Source organism: Hypanus sabinus, chromosome 9, assembly GCF_030144855.1.
Source record: "Hypanus sabinus isolate sHypSab1 chromosome 9, sHypSab1.hap1, whole genome shotgun sequence".
NCBI classification, from domain to species: Eukaryota; Metazoa; Chordata; class Chondrichthyes; order Myliobatiformes; family Dasyatidae; genus Hypanus; species Hypanus sabinus.
The window spans coordinates 130606734-130622416 of NC_082714.1; the positions used below are offsets into that span (position 1 = coordinate 130606734).

At 38.9% G+C, this 15683-nt stretch overlaps 1 protein-coding gene across 6 annotated transcripts in view; it reads right to left on the bottom strand.

The window, feature by feature from the left end:
• LOC132399808 (extracellular sulfatase Sulf-2-like) overlaps positions 1 to 15683 on the bottom strand; it is a 315476-nt gene that overhangs the window by 30866 nt on the left and 268927 nt on the right. For all 6 annotated transcript variants that reach the window (XM_059980581.1, XM_059980577.1, XM_059980578.1 and 3 more), the window contains 3 exons: positions 14220 to 14276; positions 14004 to 14130; positions 684 to 891 (listed from right to left, as the gene is read on the bottom strand). In XM_059980581.1, the coding sequence (XP_059836564.1) occupies positions 684 to 891; positions 14004 to 14130; positions 14220 to 14276 (392 nt within the window). The remainder of the gene's footprint in view (positions 1 to 683; positions 892 to 14003; positions 14131 to 14219; positions 14277 to 15683) is intronic.

Here is a 15683-nt window from a genome sequence, read left to right on the forward strand (position 1 = left end):
AAAGGTCGGCTTCAGGGCAAGAGAAGAAGTGGAGAATGAGCAGGTCAATTTTGAAGCTTCATAAGTGTAAAGGTAGAAGATTAGATGGAGGAGCAACCCAATTATTTCTGGTAGTCCAAATGCACAAGGAACTTAAACAGAGTTAAATAAGAAATGTATGCCGAACTTCCTATGGCAAAGTGGATCTGAGAGGTTAGGTTCTGCAGCTTCTTTGATCAGGCCCCCTTCAGGAATTTTGAAAGGCCTCAGCTTTGCCACTTAGATTAGGTTTCCACTCCTTCAACCTCCAATGCTAGAATTCCGACAAAATTTAGGGGCAAGGGTGAGTCATGGGAAGGGGTAAGGTCATCTGTATCATCCTAACTTTTTCTTGCACCATTGTTGGGGGAAGTGGCTTATTAACAAGAATATAATGATGTTTAACCAACCAATAACATGTTTGATGCATTGAATAAATAACAATTATACATATTAATAGCTTCTAATGGTTCCAAAAATATAAATTATTTTGGTAACAGTATGAATCAGCTATTTTATTTGTAGTATCATTCTTTGCTTAGTCTTACCTTTTTTCCTTTTTTGTACCTTAAAATTATATCATTTATAACATTATCCAAAAGATTTCTCATGTAGAATTTAAACTTGTGATTGACAGCCACAGGAAAAGAACGAAAGTCGCTTACTTCGCTTGGAGAACAGTTTCTGTTTCTGTCGGACAGCTGGGCTCAGTTTGTACCCATTTTGCTCACAGTCGCAGTCTTGCCCATTGGAGTCATAGTATTTGGACTGAAATCGCCCAGAGCTCTTCCTGTCGGGGGCTGCAGCATCAGCTACTCTTTTGCACTTATGAAGTCGAAGCTTTCCTGTGACATCCTCCACGCACTGCCATTTCTAGAAATGAGAACCACTTTGTGATTAAAAAGCCAAAGGCAATAAGGCTGCACGGCTTATTCTTCAAGAATATCCACTTAAGTCAATGAACTGGAATAGCCAGGAGTGAATCAAAAATCATATCAGGTTGCCTGCTTGTGATTCCTCATTAGACCTTGCTCAGAATAAGTGGATTTAAGATTCTCCATGGTAACATAGCTTCTTAGTAATCACTGTCTCAGTGTTCCCATGAAGAATAGTGACTGGACTAATGATTGAAAGGCGTCTGGGCCCATAGAACACCATAAGTCACCATCCTCAGAGAGGAAAAAAAAATACCAAGAAGGGTGGTAGCTACATTAACTGAGATAGCTTTGACATTATAAATTAATCAAATAGATTAAGACTGAAACTACTTTTTGCTGCCAACATGCACTGGCCGGCAGCCAATCAGTCAGCAGCATTGCTAACTAAGTGGCTATGAGCAGTAAAAAAGGTGATTAAGCCAGTCAGCTTTCCAGCTAACGTCACACATACCCCTAAGAAGACCTTTGAAAATCGGGGGAAAAAAGTGAAAAATTTTAAAAAACTGGAAGTCTAAAGTGTTAGTCCGCTTATTTTCCTGCATCCTTGCCTCTCACACATGTCCAACATTCACCTACAATAGAGAATTTTCAGTTAACCTACTAACCAGCACAAATCCTTGGGATGTGGGAGCAAACTAGAGTGACCAGGGAAGCCCATGCAATCACAGGCAGAACTTGCAAACGCCACACAGACAGCACCAAACGTCAGGATTAATTCCAAGTCACTGGAGCTATGAAACAACTGTGCTATCTTGCTATCTTGTAAGCAGACTTCATTATTTCAGTTCTTGATAGTTGCCAATTACCTTCACCCTCTAAGTCATAATGCCACCCGGATTCCCAACAGCTGCCATAATGCATTCATCCTGTGGCAAGCTGTCCTCGTCTCTTTGACTCTCCAGACAGACTTACTGCGTCCTGAATGGCATGGAGGGATTACCAAATGACCAAGAGATGAGGTACAGGAAATGTAAATGTTCAAAGCAATGAACTCTGGCTTTGTTTGCATACTGGCTGTCTTGCCGATCAATGCTTTCAGGAATGGTGCTCCTTCTAAATCTTTTTTCAAACTATCAATGACATGAATGCTGAGTTTTCCAAGAAGCTACTTCTAACTATTGTACAGAGCTGTATTCACCAGAGGAGTTCTAGAGTTGGTAAAGTGTATCTGCAAGCAGAGACATGAGAAACTGGGATTATGATTTCCAGTACAGGTGCAGCGTGCTTCCAATTTATGAACACTTTGACAGAGAAATGAGATAGTAGGTACTCCTTTAGGTGGGGAGTTACTGAAGTGAAATTTGATAGAGACACAGAAAAAGTAGAATATACATTATTAGTGCAAAATTAAGTTATTTTATTTGGTTCTGTACTGGGATTTCACTGTAAGTACTAAGTTTGTTTGCACAGATTAATGACCAATGCTATACAAGAGACAGGAAATGTAAATAAGGAGCACATGTTACCACAGCAAACTACAAATAAGATAAGGCTGTTTATTTAGTACCACAAAGTTAATGTAGTGCTGTCTCAAAAAGGGCTTGGATTTATGTAGTGGCAGAGTGGAGTTTAAAGCATCACCAATTAGACATTTGTAGAATAAATAACTGAATCACTTTCCTACCTGGCTACACAAACGTTTTTGCATGACCTTGTTATTTTTACTACTTATATCTTAATTATACTTACCTTGTTAAAAATTCAATATTTCATTACAGTACTTTTAATGCTTATTGACCTCCTTAATGTTTAGATTTGTCTTATGGAACTTATCTATAACTGTATTTGTTTTGACTTTCTAGTTCTCATGAACAATTGACTTTTGAAATACCTCCTTTAGCTCATTAGCTTTCTTCATACGGTTCTTATGCCAAACGTCTGACTGCGACATCCATTATAGAATCAGTCAGTAAATATGACAATTTCAAGTCATCTAACTTCTCTCCAGACCTAGAGACTGAACAATATTGGTGTGAATTGAATGCTGTTTATGTGCTTCACAAGGGGTGAAGAGTCGTCACAGAAGATGCCATGCATCAGCACAGATCCTCTTGCAGTTCACATGACAACACTTTTTCAGAATTGCACCTACCTTTTCAAATCAATGTCATTCACTGAGACAAAGTTAGCATTTTGCTGGTAGAGCTAATGCAATTAGGAAGGCAGATTTAATTTAACAAATGATTTACAATCGCAGTATTTCTTGCAACTCAACTTGATCGTTGCTAAATCAAATAAAATGATTCAATAAATGATCATGAATCAGCTTTGGTTTTTAAAATATTTTGGAACTTAAAGCTAAGAGGAAATGAAACCAGGATTATTTTCCTTAATAATACTTTAAAGATATAAATAATTTAAACTTATATTGGCCACTTAATAAGGTACAACTATACATCTGCTCGTTAATACAAATATCTAATCAGCCAATCAAATACCAACAACTCAATGTCAAGAACTACAGTTGTTGTTCAGACCAAACATCAGAATGGTGAAGAAAAGTGACCTAAGTGGCTTTGATGTAGAATGATTGTTGGAGCCAGATGGGATGGTTTAAGTATCTCAGAAATTGCTGATCTCTTGGGATTTTCACGCACAACAATTTCTCGAATTTACAGAGAAAGAAGCTGCAGAGGATTGTACATTTAATTGGCTCCATCTTGGGTACTAACCAAAAAAGTACCCAGGACATCTTCAAGGAGCAGTGTCTCAGAAAGGCAATGTCCATTATTAAGGACCTCTAACACCCAGGGCATACCCTTTTTTCATTATTACCATCAGGCAGGAGGTACAGAAACCTCCTGCCTGCTGGTAATAGTGGTGGGTCTCATCAGCAAGAGCGACGAGTCAGTTTACGGAGAGGAGGTACAGCAGATAATGGACTGGTGCAGAGCCAACAACCTGTCTCAGAATGTGAACAAAACAAAAGAGATGATTGTTGACTTCAGGAGGCACGGAGTGACCACTCCCTGCTGAACATTAACTGCTCCTCGGTAGAGATCGTTAAGAGCACCAAATTTCTTGGTGTTCACCTGGCCGAGAATCTCACCTGATCCCTCAACACCAGCTCCATAGCAAAGAAAGCCCAGCAGCGTCTCTACTTTCTGCGAAGGCTGAGGGAAGTCCATCTCCCACCCCCCATCCTCATCACATTCTACAGGAGTTGTATTGAGAGCATCCTGAGCAGCTGCATCACTGCCTGGTTCAGAAATTGCACCATCTCGGATCGCAAGACCCTGCAGCGGATAGTTAGGTCAGCTGAGAAGATCATCAGGATCTCTCTTCTCACCATTACGGACATTTACACTACACACTGCATCCACATAGCAAACAGCATTATGAAGGACCCCATGCACCCCTCATACAAACTCTTCTCCCTCCTGCCATCTGGGAAAAGGCACCGGAGCATTCAGGCTCTCACAACCAGACCATGTAACAGTTTCTTCCCCAAAGCCATCAGACTCCTCAATACCCAGAGCCTGGACTGACACCAACTTACTGCCCTCTACTGTGCCTATTGTCTTGTTTATTATTTATGGTAATGTCTGCACTGTTTTGTGCACTTTAAGCAGTTCTGGGTAGGTCTGTAGTCTAGTGTACTTTTTTTTTCTGTGTTGTTTCTTTATGTAGTTCAGTGTAGTTTTTGTACTGTTTCATGTAGCACCATGGTCGTGAAAAATGTTGTCTCATTTTTACTGTGTACTGTACCAGCAGGTATGGTCGAAATGACAATAAAAAGCGACTTGACTTAAAGGCACACACTCAGCAATTCAGGAAAAGCTTCTTTCCCTCTGCCATCTGATTCCTAATTGGACTTTGAACCCTTGAACACTACCTCAATTTTTAAAATATATAGTGTATCTGTTTTTGCATGATTTTTAATCTATTCAATATACATATACAGTAATTGATTTACATATTTATTATTATTATTTTATTTTGTGTTTATTTTTTCTTCTAGATTATGTATTGCATTGATCTGCTGGTGCTAAGTTAACAAATTTCACTTCAGATGCCAGTGATAATAAACCTGATTCTGAATGGTGAAAGTAAAAACAAAATAACATCCAGTGAGAGGCAGTTCTGTGGGCAAAGGTGCCTTGTTACTGAGAGAGGTTAGAGGAGAATGGCCAGACTGGTTCGAGCTGACAGCAACTCAAATAACCACACATTACAACAGTGATGTGTATGTCTAAACTCACAACATATTGAACCTTGAAGTGTATGGGCTACAGCAGTGGACGATCACATTGTGCCCTGTTCCTGTACCTAATAAAGTGGCCACTGGGTGACTGTTTTGCAAGGTAATGGAATTGATTCAGCGAGGGTCACCATTAGGGATGAATAAATTATGACTAAAATAATTTGAAATGAAAAAAAAAACAGAAAATCTGGAAACACCTATTTGTGGAAAGAGAAATTAAATTAACATTTTAGTTTTAAGACCATTTGTAATAAGTATTTTGGTTTGGATTGCTTCTGATAATATAGATATATGCACATAGGTACATGCAGAAGATTTTTGTTACAAATGTATAATTTAAAAATAATATCTTGATGAGTGATTGTCTAAGGATATGTTTATTGCTGCCGTTGAAACTTTACCCACAAAAATGTTGTGGACTGTCTCAAGGGTGAAGATGAATCAGCATAGAGGAGGGAGATTGAAAAGTTAGCTGAGTGGTGTAATAACAACAACCTCTCCCTCAATGTCAATAAGACCAAGGAACTGATTGTAGACTTCAGAAGAGGTCCAATGAGCCAGTAATAATCAAAGGATCTGAGGTGGAGAGGGTCGGTAACTTTAATTTGCTGGGTTATCACTATCTAGGAGGAAGGACCTCTCCTGGACACATCATATAAATATAATTGCAAAGAAAGCATAACAGTGTCTCTCTTTCTTCAGGAGTTTGTGGAGATCTGGCATGTCATCGAAAACTTTGGCAAACTTCCATAGATGTGTGGTGGAAGGTGTGCTGACTGGTTGCATTATGGCCTGGTATGGGAACACCAATGCCTTTGAGTGGAAAATCCTACAAAAGATAATGGATTCAGCCTAGTACATCACAGGTGAAGCCCTCTCCAAAGCTGCTGTGCTGCTTCAAAGAGCGCTATATGTGGTCATTCTTACCCTTGGCATTAGGCTCTATAATGAATCAGCCTATAGCCGGAGGATCACCCCCTCCTGTTAGACTATTTGAGCTTTCTTAGTTTTTATTCTTTCTTACTTCTCCTCTAGTATTTGTATATCTGTGGACTTGTTAATGCTACTGTGACACTATAATTTCCTTTGGGATCAAAGATCTATCTATCAGAATCAGGCTTATTATCACCGGCATGTGTTGTGAAATTTATTAACATTGCATCAGCAGTTCAATGCAGTACATAATATAGAAAGAAAAGATAAATAAATAAGTCAATTACAGTATATGTGTATTGGAGATCAAAAATCGTGCAAAAACAGAAATAATATATATTGAAAAAGTGAGGTTGTGTTCACGGATTCAATGTCCAGTTAGGAATCAGATGGCAGATGGCTTTTCCTGAATCACCAAGCACAGCTACATGAAATGTTTCTGCAGGAAAGCAGCATCAATCATCAAAGATCCTCACCACCCACGCCATGCTCTTTTCACACTACTGCCATCAGGTAGAAGATACAGGTTCCTCAGGACTCGCACCACCAGGTTCAGGAACAGTTACTATCCCTCAGCCATCAGGTTCTTGAACAAAAGGGGAGAACTATACTCATTCTATTTCTGGTGTTCCCCCAACCAATGATCTCACTTTAAGGACTCTATCTTGTTATTTCATGCTCTTGTTATTTATATCTATTTATTTATATTTACATTTGCACCATTTGATATTCATTGATCCTGTTTACAGTTACTGTTCTATAGATTTGCTAGGTCTGCCTGTAGGAAAAAGAATCTCAGGGTTGTATGTGGTGACATGTATGTACTCTGACAATAAATTTTATTTTATTTTATTTAAAATAAAATAATTTTTAAAATATAAATATATATAAAAATAAATATAAAAATAAATTTTATCATCATTAAATTTGTTGATGATACTACAGTGGTGGGACTCATCAGCAAAAATGATGAAGCAATGTACAGGGAGGAGGTTAAACACCTAGAGAGCTGGTGCAGTGACAACAACTTGATGCTTAATGTCACCAAAACCAAGGAGATGATCGTCGATTTTAGACGGTCTCAGCCTGAGCACATACCCCTCAGCATCAGCGGCTCCACAGTGGAGAGAGTGCAAAACATCAAATTACTTGGGGTGCAGATCTCAGACTATCTCACCTGGTCCAGGAACACCACTGGGATTGTGAAACGGGCTCAGTAGAGATTGCACTTTCTGAGGAAAGTTAAACAAGCATCACTCCCCATTAACATCTTAACTACATTCTACAGAGGTGTGGTTGAGAGTGTGCTGACCTTTTGCATCACAAACTGGTACTCCAGCTGTAGTGCTGCTGACAAAAAAGCCTTGCAGAGGGTGGTTAGGGGAGCAGAGAAGGTTATTGGGGTCTCCCTACCTTCTGTCCAAGACCTCTTTCAGAGTCGATGCCTCCAGAAGACACAGTACATCATTAAAGACCCCTCACACCCTCTCCATAAACTGTTCTTCTATCATCAGGTAAACGTTACAGGAGCATCAAAACAAAAACCACAAGGTTACGAAACAGCTTCCACCCACAGGCAGTCAGACTACTAAATAGCTGCTCTACCTGACTCTGCTTTGGACACTTTTAACTTGCACTGGACACTTATAACTTGATTTTAACCGACATGTGGCTGTTGTGTTTTACTATTTATTGTTGTGTTTACTATTTGTTGTGTTTGTTATGTTATGATTGCACTTGCCCCTGGGAAACGCTGTCTCATTCTGCCCTGCAGAGCTGATGTATGGTTGGAATGACAATAAAGTTTATGAATCTTGAATATTATGAACTTTGAACTTTTAAAAATGGATGGCAAACATTGGAATGGAAAGTAAATTTGTGTCTCTATTTCAAAAAGGAAATCAATTACTATTGGCTTAACATGCCTTAAATATTAACAAATGAAAGCAACACTAGAAAATCCAGTATTAAAAATCAACTACAGTGCTACATTTCCATGAAATTCCGGCCTAAGAAGCATATCTGTTTTGAAAGAGAGAACTTTAACAATAGATGATTCAAGCTCGATAATATTTGGTATGCTGGTTCAATATAGGCAGAAACCTCTCTAGAACTGGCATAGTACACCAAGCAATTAGGGAGTCAAATGGCACTTGGCCTTTATTGTGAGGGATTTTAAGTACAAAGATTTAAACAAGTATTTCTGAGCTTGAACTGGGCTTTTAAAAGGCCACACTTGTCTCTATACTTGGAAGAATATACTTGTCCGAATCAGAATCAGAATTTAGGATTAATTTCACTGGCATATGCTTTGAAATTCGTTGTTGTATGACAGCAGTACATTGCAATTCATAATAAAAACTGAAAATTACTAGTAAATACATATATTCAATCTACTAAACCAGCTTTCTGAACTGACATTAAAGAGTTTATATATTTAAAAAGTTAAATGAAATAAGTAGCGCAAAAAGAAAGAGAAAGTAGGGAGGAAGTATTCATGAGCTTATTGTCCATTCAGAAGTCTGATGGCAGAGGGGAAGAAGGTGTCATGTGGCACAGGTTTACTAGATTAAGTGGTAGAATGAAGGCTTTGCGTACCAAGAAGACATTGTAAGATTGTCACTTACGCATTAATGTTTTGAAGTTTAAGAGCTGATCTCAATGAGAAGTGCAAGATTCTGAGAATGGCTCAGGATGTCTGGCAGAGATTTAAAGGCTTATAGAGCTTTCAGCCCACCTCATCCATGCTAACCAAGCTGGGCACCTGAGTTAGTCTCACCTGTCTGTGTTAGGCCCATATCCCTCTAATTTTGCCATCTATGCACCGACCCAAATATTTAAAGATTTTGTTATTGAACTGATGTCTACCACTTCTTCTGGAAGCTCGTTCCACATACCCACCAACCTCTATGTGAAAAAGATGCCCTTCAGCTTCCATTTAAGTCTTTCTCTTCTCTGTCAAGAATGATGAATACTGCAGCCACTGTGCATTTGCTAATGAGTCAGGGCCTCAAAAGAGCCCCAGCCTCTCCAGTGTCTGCTTAAAGCTCAAGCCATCCAGTGCCAGTAATGTCTCTGTAAATCCTTTCCTTGCCTTTCCCAACAGCTTTCTGAGTAGTTGGTGGTATTCAATTCTGAAATTGTTAGAATTTTGGACACCAACGGAGTCAAAGGTATGGTAAGAAAACTAGCATGATATAGGATTACATAAACACTAGGCAGGCAGAAGAGACTTCAACAATTTGTGTTCATTTTTACCAAATAATTGCAAAACTGATGAACCTTTCACAACTTAAGCAAAACACAGTCTTTATCTATCTATCCATCTACATCGTACTTTTAGTGAAGGGAGGAAGGTGAGCTATATAGGATTTGAAGAAGAAAATAGCAGAACCTGGATCCCAGACTACTGAAATGGGGCCACAATGCAGAAACTGGTCTTAATAGGTGATGTGACCTCAGATAGGACTCCGAGTTTCTTCATCATTTCCAAACATCATGTACTGAAGATCACAAAAGGATCAGTAGAATTCCAGACAACCATCCCTCAGTTACAAAGAATTTCATATCTTATTAAATATTAGAAATAAAGGTGACAATTGTAGATAATGGAAATAATTGGGAGTGTTGAAGGAAAACCATCTGATAGCTGTGCTTTTCAAGCGGATTGTAGATTAATAAGTAGTTTAATTAGCGAAGGAGCATGATTTGGGCATAGTCTTGAATTTTTGAAGTTTAGAATTGTTTTGCACCAGAATTGTCATCTTTCAGATATTTTCTTGAGCTACTGTAGATTCAAAATTACTCTAAAAAGATCTGTTACAAAATATTTCTGGAAATCTACCTGCAATGCCATTGTAGCTTCATTGAATACGACACTGTGTGCGGACTCATCTCTGTGTGCAAACAAAATTCCACTGTACTTCCGGTGAAGTTTCGATGACTGGGCAGGAAAATGTTTGAGAATTTTCCTGGCCCTGACCTGGCTGTGAAATTTGCCTGAAGCTAGAATTTGTAGCACAACTTTCAAAAATGGCCTTGAACAGAAATATATTAACCAATTTACTTCTTATGATTAAGTTCCCATTCCTCATATTTCATGTTACTCATATGCTCTCTACTGCATGGCATTCAGACTGTACACAGTGAGCTTGTTCTTCTATATATAAAGTTAAAATCCTGAAGCTCTAATTATACCCACTGTGTAAATTATGTGTAACAGAGGTTTCTCCTAATATATTTCTCATATGTAGCAAAAATACAGCGGTACCGACTCCTTGCCCTCACACCCTGTCTTCCCCAGCTCAACCTCCAATCCTTAGGAGTGAGCTGACTAATTAAAATGACTTGCATTGGAGCCTCCATTACAGCCAACAAGTTTGCCCGCCCTGTTACAATGAGGTAAAATTCCTGATTTCTTTCATGAGAATTGTTGCATCCCACATTCCTTTCTTCCAGCCAGAGGATAAAATACTGATTTGGTTTTAAATAAATGTTTGTCCAATGATTTGTCTACATGGCAACACACAATGGATTACAAACTGCAAATTATTCTTTGCAAAAATGAAGTACACTTGAAAAGTAATTTTCAAGTGATATGACACATTTATGTTCAATATAACACAAAGGACAGAATGTTCAAAATCTGTTAAACAGTTTTACAAGGGAATAGTTGACAATTTGACACTAAAATACAGATTGGTGTTAAGTGAAAAAATGATTGTGTTTTTAGCTTTGAAGAGAGTACTTATCACTTTGCATCTCAGACACATTAGTGATTTAATATCCCCTGTATAAGACCATAAGACATAGGAGCAGATTTAGGCTGCTTGGCCCATTGAGTCTGCTGCACCATTTCATCATGGCTGATCCATTTCCCTCTCAACCCTATTTTAATGCCCTCTCCCCATAATTCTTCACACCCTGACTAATCAAGAACCAATGAACATCCATGCTAAATGCACCTTTCTTTTTCTTAACCAGCGCCACAATATTTCTCGAAAATCGAAGTTCCAAAAACCTGTTATTCTTGCCTTTTATCTGACAGGAACATACAAACATTGTACTCCCACTCCCACTTATCAAGTACACCTTTGCCAGAAAACTACCTGTCCCAATACACACTTGCCAGATCATTTCTGATACCATCAAAATTGGAACTTCTCAAATTTAGAATCTCAGCCTGAGCATAGACCTATCCTTCTCCATAATTACCTTTAAACTAATGGCAATATAATCATTAGATGCCAAGTGCTCTCCTACACAATCTTCTTTCACCTGCCCTGTCTCATTCCCCAGCAGGACATCTGGTATTGGACTCTCTGTAGTTGGGACACCTCTGCACTGATTAAGGAAGTTGTCCTGAACAGATATGAGAAACTCTAACCCATCCAGTCCCTTCACAATATGGGAGACCCAGTCAGTATGTGGAAAGTTAAAATCAGCTACTATCACAACCTTATTTTTCCAGCATCTCTCTACAAATTTGCTGTGACATTTTCCCTGACAAGTAATGCCACAACTTGCCTGTTAATCCTTCCCGCTCTATCATGTCTAAAACAGCAGAACCCCAGAACACTGAGCTGTCAATCCTGCCTCTCCTGAAACCACATGTCACTGATGGCTACAATGTCATAATTCCATGATTTGATCCATGCCCTAAGCTCCATCTGCCTTTCCTACAATACTCTTTGAACTGAAGGATACACAACTCAGAACATTAGTCCCACCATGTTCAAAGATTCGATTCTAGGCTTGCTATATAGGCTTAACCACATTTTTCCCCCAACCACTCTACTATTTCCCTGGCACTGTGTAACTATCCATCTGCAACTCTAGTTTAACCACGTCTTCCCCTCCACGCTGCACTAGCAAACATTCCTGCAAGGATATCAATTCCTCTCTAGTTCAGGTGCAAACCATCCCTTCTGTCCAGGTCCTGCCTTCCCAGGAAGAGAGCCCAATGCGCCAAAAATCTGAAGCCCTCCCACATGTGCCATCTTAATAGTCACGTGTTGATCTTCCTATTTCTGGCCTCTCTAGCACATGGTACGAATATCCACCTTGAGATCACAACTCTGGTGGTCCTGTCCTTTAACTTAGTACCCAACTTCCTGAACTTACTTTGTTGAACCTCATCATCTTTCCTACCCTGGTCATTGGTGCTGATGTGGACTGTGACCTCTGGCTATTCATGACACTTAAGATTGCCATGGACACCATCTGAAATGTTTCTGACTGGGCACCTGGGAGACAATATATCATCCGGGAGTCTTATTCTCATCCACAGCATATCCTGTCTGTTTCCATAACCAATGAATCTTCTATCACTCCAGCTCAACTTTTCTCCCCACTTCCTTTTTGAGCCACATAGCCAGACTCAATGCCAGTGATCTGATCATTGTCACATTCCTCTACTATGTCATTCTAACCCCCCACCCACAAATAGTATCCAGAGCAGTCCTGTATACCTGTTGACAGAAACAGCCACAGGGATACTCTGCATTGGCTGCCTATCCCCTTTCCCCCTTCTGGTGTTCATCCAGTTACCTGTGCCCTGCCTGCATCCTGGGGGTAACTGCAGTACCTTCCTGTATGTCCTGTTGATCAACCGCTTAGCCTCCTGATTGATTAGGTCTTCACCCAGCTCCAGTTACAACTCCTTAACATGTTCTGAAAGAAGCTGCAGCTGGGTGCACTTTTTGCAGGTGTAGCCATCAGGAACACTGGAGGTCTCACTGCCTTCCCACATCCCGCAAGAGGAGCATTCCATTAGCCAGCCTGGCATCCCCACTATCCCAACTATCCATTAAGAAAGAAAGAAAAAAAATAAACAAAAATCTACCTACAGTCTCTGCCTCTCCTCACCAAAGCCTGATCTCCCCACTCTAACACTGGTGCACTCACACAATGGCCGCTCCTCTTAAACCTAAATTCATTTTATTGGACCTTGCCAAATAATTAGTTATGCACACTCTGAGGTCTCCTCAGGATCTGTGGCGTGAAGAATGTTCTGACTGCTACCACTCACTTCTTTTGAATTCCCTCTCCCACTACAAAATTCAGCATCTCCTTGGGAACTGTGGCGCGCAAAATGTCCCGACTGTCCCTGCTCACTTCTTTTGAAATCTCTCTCCTGTTATGGAATCCAATTTCTCTTTAGGAATATATTCAGAGAAAAGGGCTTGGTTCTGTTGTGTGGTTGCATGGTACTGAATAATAATTTCTGCTCTGCTGTGAATTTGAGAATTTATATTCCACTGATTTCAAATCAAATCCACAGATGAAATGAGGTGCCCCTCATTCAATCTGTCAGTTATTTAATGATGTTCAGTAAAATCATCAAGTACAAGTCCAGTCCAACCTAATCCACAAAATTGTCCTCAAATGTTTCACTGTATGACTGAGTACACTTTAATCTTCAGACTGGTGTTCAATATTCATAAATCCTAAATACAGGATTGAGACAAAATTCCACAATCTGAAGCAATCAATGTAAATTAACAAAACAAAATAGGTCATGCTAGAAGTAAGCTCAAAAACCAGATTCATCTATTCATAATACAATTTGATATTTTAACACTTGGTACAATAGCTACTTGAGAATACTAAGTCCATCTCAGGTCTTTACCATTTTTCTCTTTTCCTTACTGTTAAATCCTCCACTTTTTCATTTCTGTTTTCATGTCCTATCCACATTCCAAATCTTTTACATGGAGCCACATAAGTCACATATTATCAGCCTTTCATGTGAAATTCACTTAATCATCATAATTTATGTATAATTATATGAATTCCTGAATTACAGTTAATGAAGAGCCCTGGAATTTGTTTTGAGGAAGCTCACCTCTGTGATTGGACTTATTAATTTATTCTACAGTTCACAAGCTTCAGCACCAGAATGTCCTTACCTGACCAATTTGCTCACAGGGTGTCTGATATTCTGCCTTCTGGCAAAGATCTTTTACTCTTTCATACTTGGGTAGGAAATTTTCTTCTTGGGTGTTTTTAGTTTCATCTCTTTTGTGGAGTAGTTTACTGATAAAACAAAAGCACTGCTGCATTAAGACTTGCTTTATGGAAACAATAATCATGCAATTTTTGCTTAAGAAATATTTATTTCATACCCTCTTTCCACAAGAAATGAATCTCGCCAAACCTTGGTTTTCTTGTTTGAGTTGAACCTGCAAATAACAGAATGATTACATTAGTAAACTGTATACAGGTTTTTGCCTATCAGTATCAATGGAATCTGTATAATGTCCATTCCTTTTTCAGACCAGATTGGTCTAAAGAATCAATGGATATTTCAAAAATAATCTAGTTAATTGTTATCGCTGATTGGATTTAGTTTATTGGCAATTATAGAACAATTAGCACCACCACTGATATAAAGGTTACCTGGATATAAGAACATCTTTTGTAATGTGCTAGCATAGAAAAATATGATTTGCTCTTCTGACCTATATGATATGGCTACATCGTATGGTATTTATACCATGTCATATTTTACTTCACATTTGAAGAATAATGTTACACGCTTGCAGAAATCGGTATAAACTATTGTCACGCAAATTAGATAAACCTGTTTTTAACGTGGAATACTTATAAATACACTTAATTGCTTTGAAAATACAGAATTAAGGTATTATGAAAACAGCAAACTAGTTCTTGGAATGTTACGCTTTATGTAATTTAGTGTCTGGAATAAATAGAGGGGTATGAACCTTCAGTCCCATTTTGGAACTTACTCTCTCTACAAAACACCTACCTAACCATGTAAGAACTTAAGTAGTAGAAGCAGGAGAACACATGCAAGCCTTCATGCTTGTTGTGTAATTTGATAAGATCACATAGTGCTGTTTTACTGACTAACTCCACATCTTTTGATTCCCCTAAGACAGGGGTTCCCAACCTGGGGTCCACAGACCGCTCAGTTATTAGTAGGAGTCCATGGCATTGAAAAAGTTTGGAACACCTGCCCTAAGATGTCAATCAATTGTTTTTAAAATTCTATGTAACTGAGCACCCACAACCATCTCAGTCACACTTGCCATAATCTGGGTAACAAAAATAAATTCTTTGCACCTTCAACCCTTGTCATAATCAGACTTTTATCTTAAAACTGTAACTCTGGCACTAGCTGCCCCAAATTTCACATTTGAAATTCAAAATACATATATTATCACAGTGTGTACTGTTTATATCACCATATACAAACCTGAGATTTATTTTCTTGTGGGCATTCACAGTAAAACAAAAGAACTACAATCCAATCAATGAAAAACTACACATCAACAAAGAACGATAAGCAACCAACGTGCAAAACAAGACAAACTATGCAAATACTACTACTGCTACTGCTACTACTACTAATAATAATAATGAATAAATAATACTAAGAACATGAGTTGTGGAGCTCTTGAAAGTGAGTCCATTTGTTATGGACTCAGTTCAGTGTTGAGGTGAGTGAAGTTATTCACACTGATGGTTGAAGGGTAATAATTGCTCCTGAACCTGGTAGTGTGGGACCTAAGGCTCCTCTCCCTCCTGCCAAATGGCAGCAGTGAGAAGAGAAAATGGCTTTATGG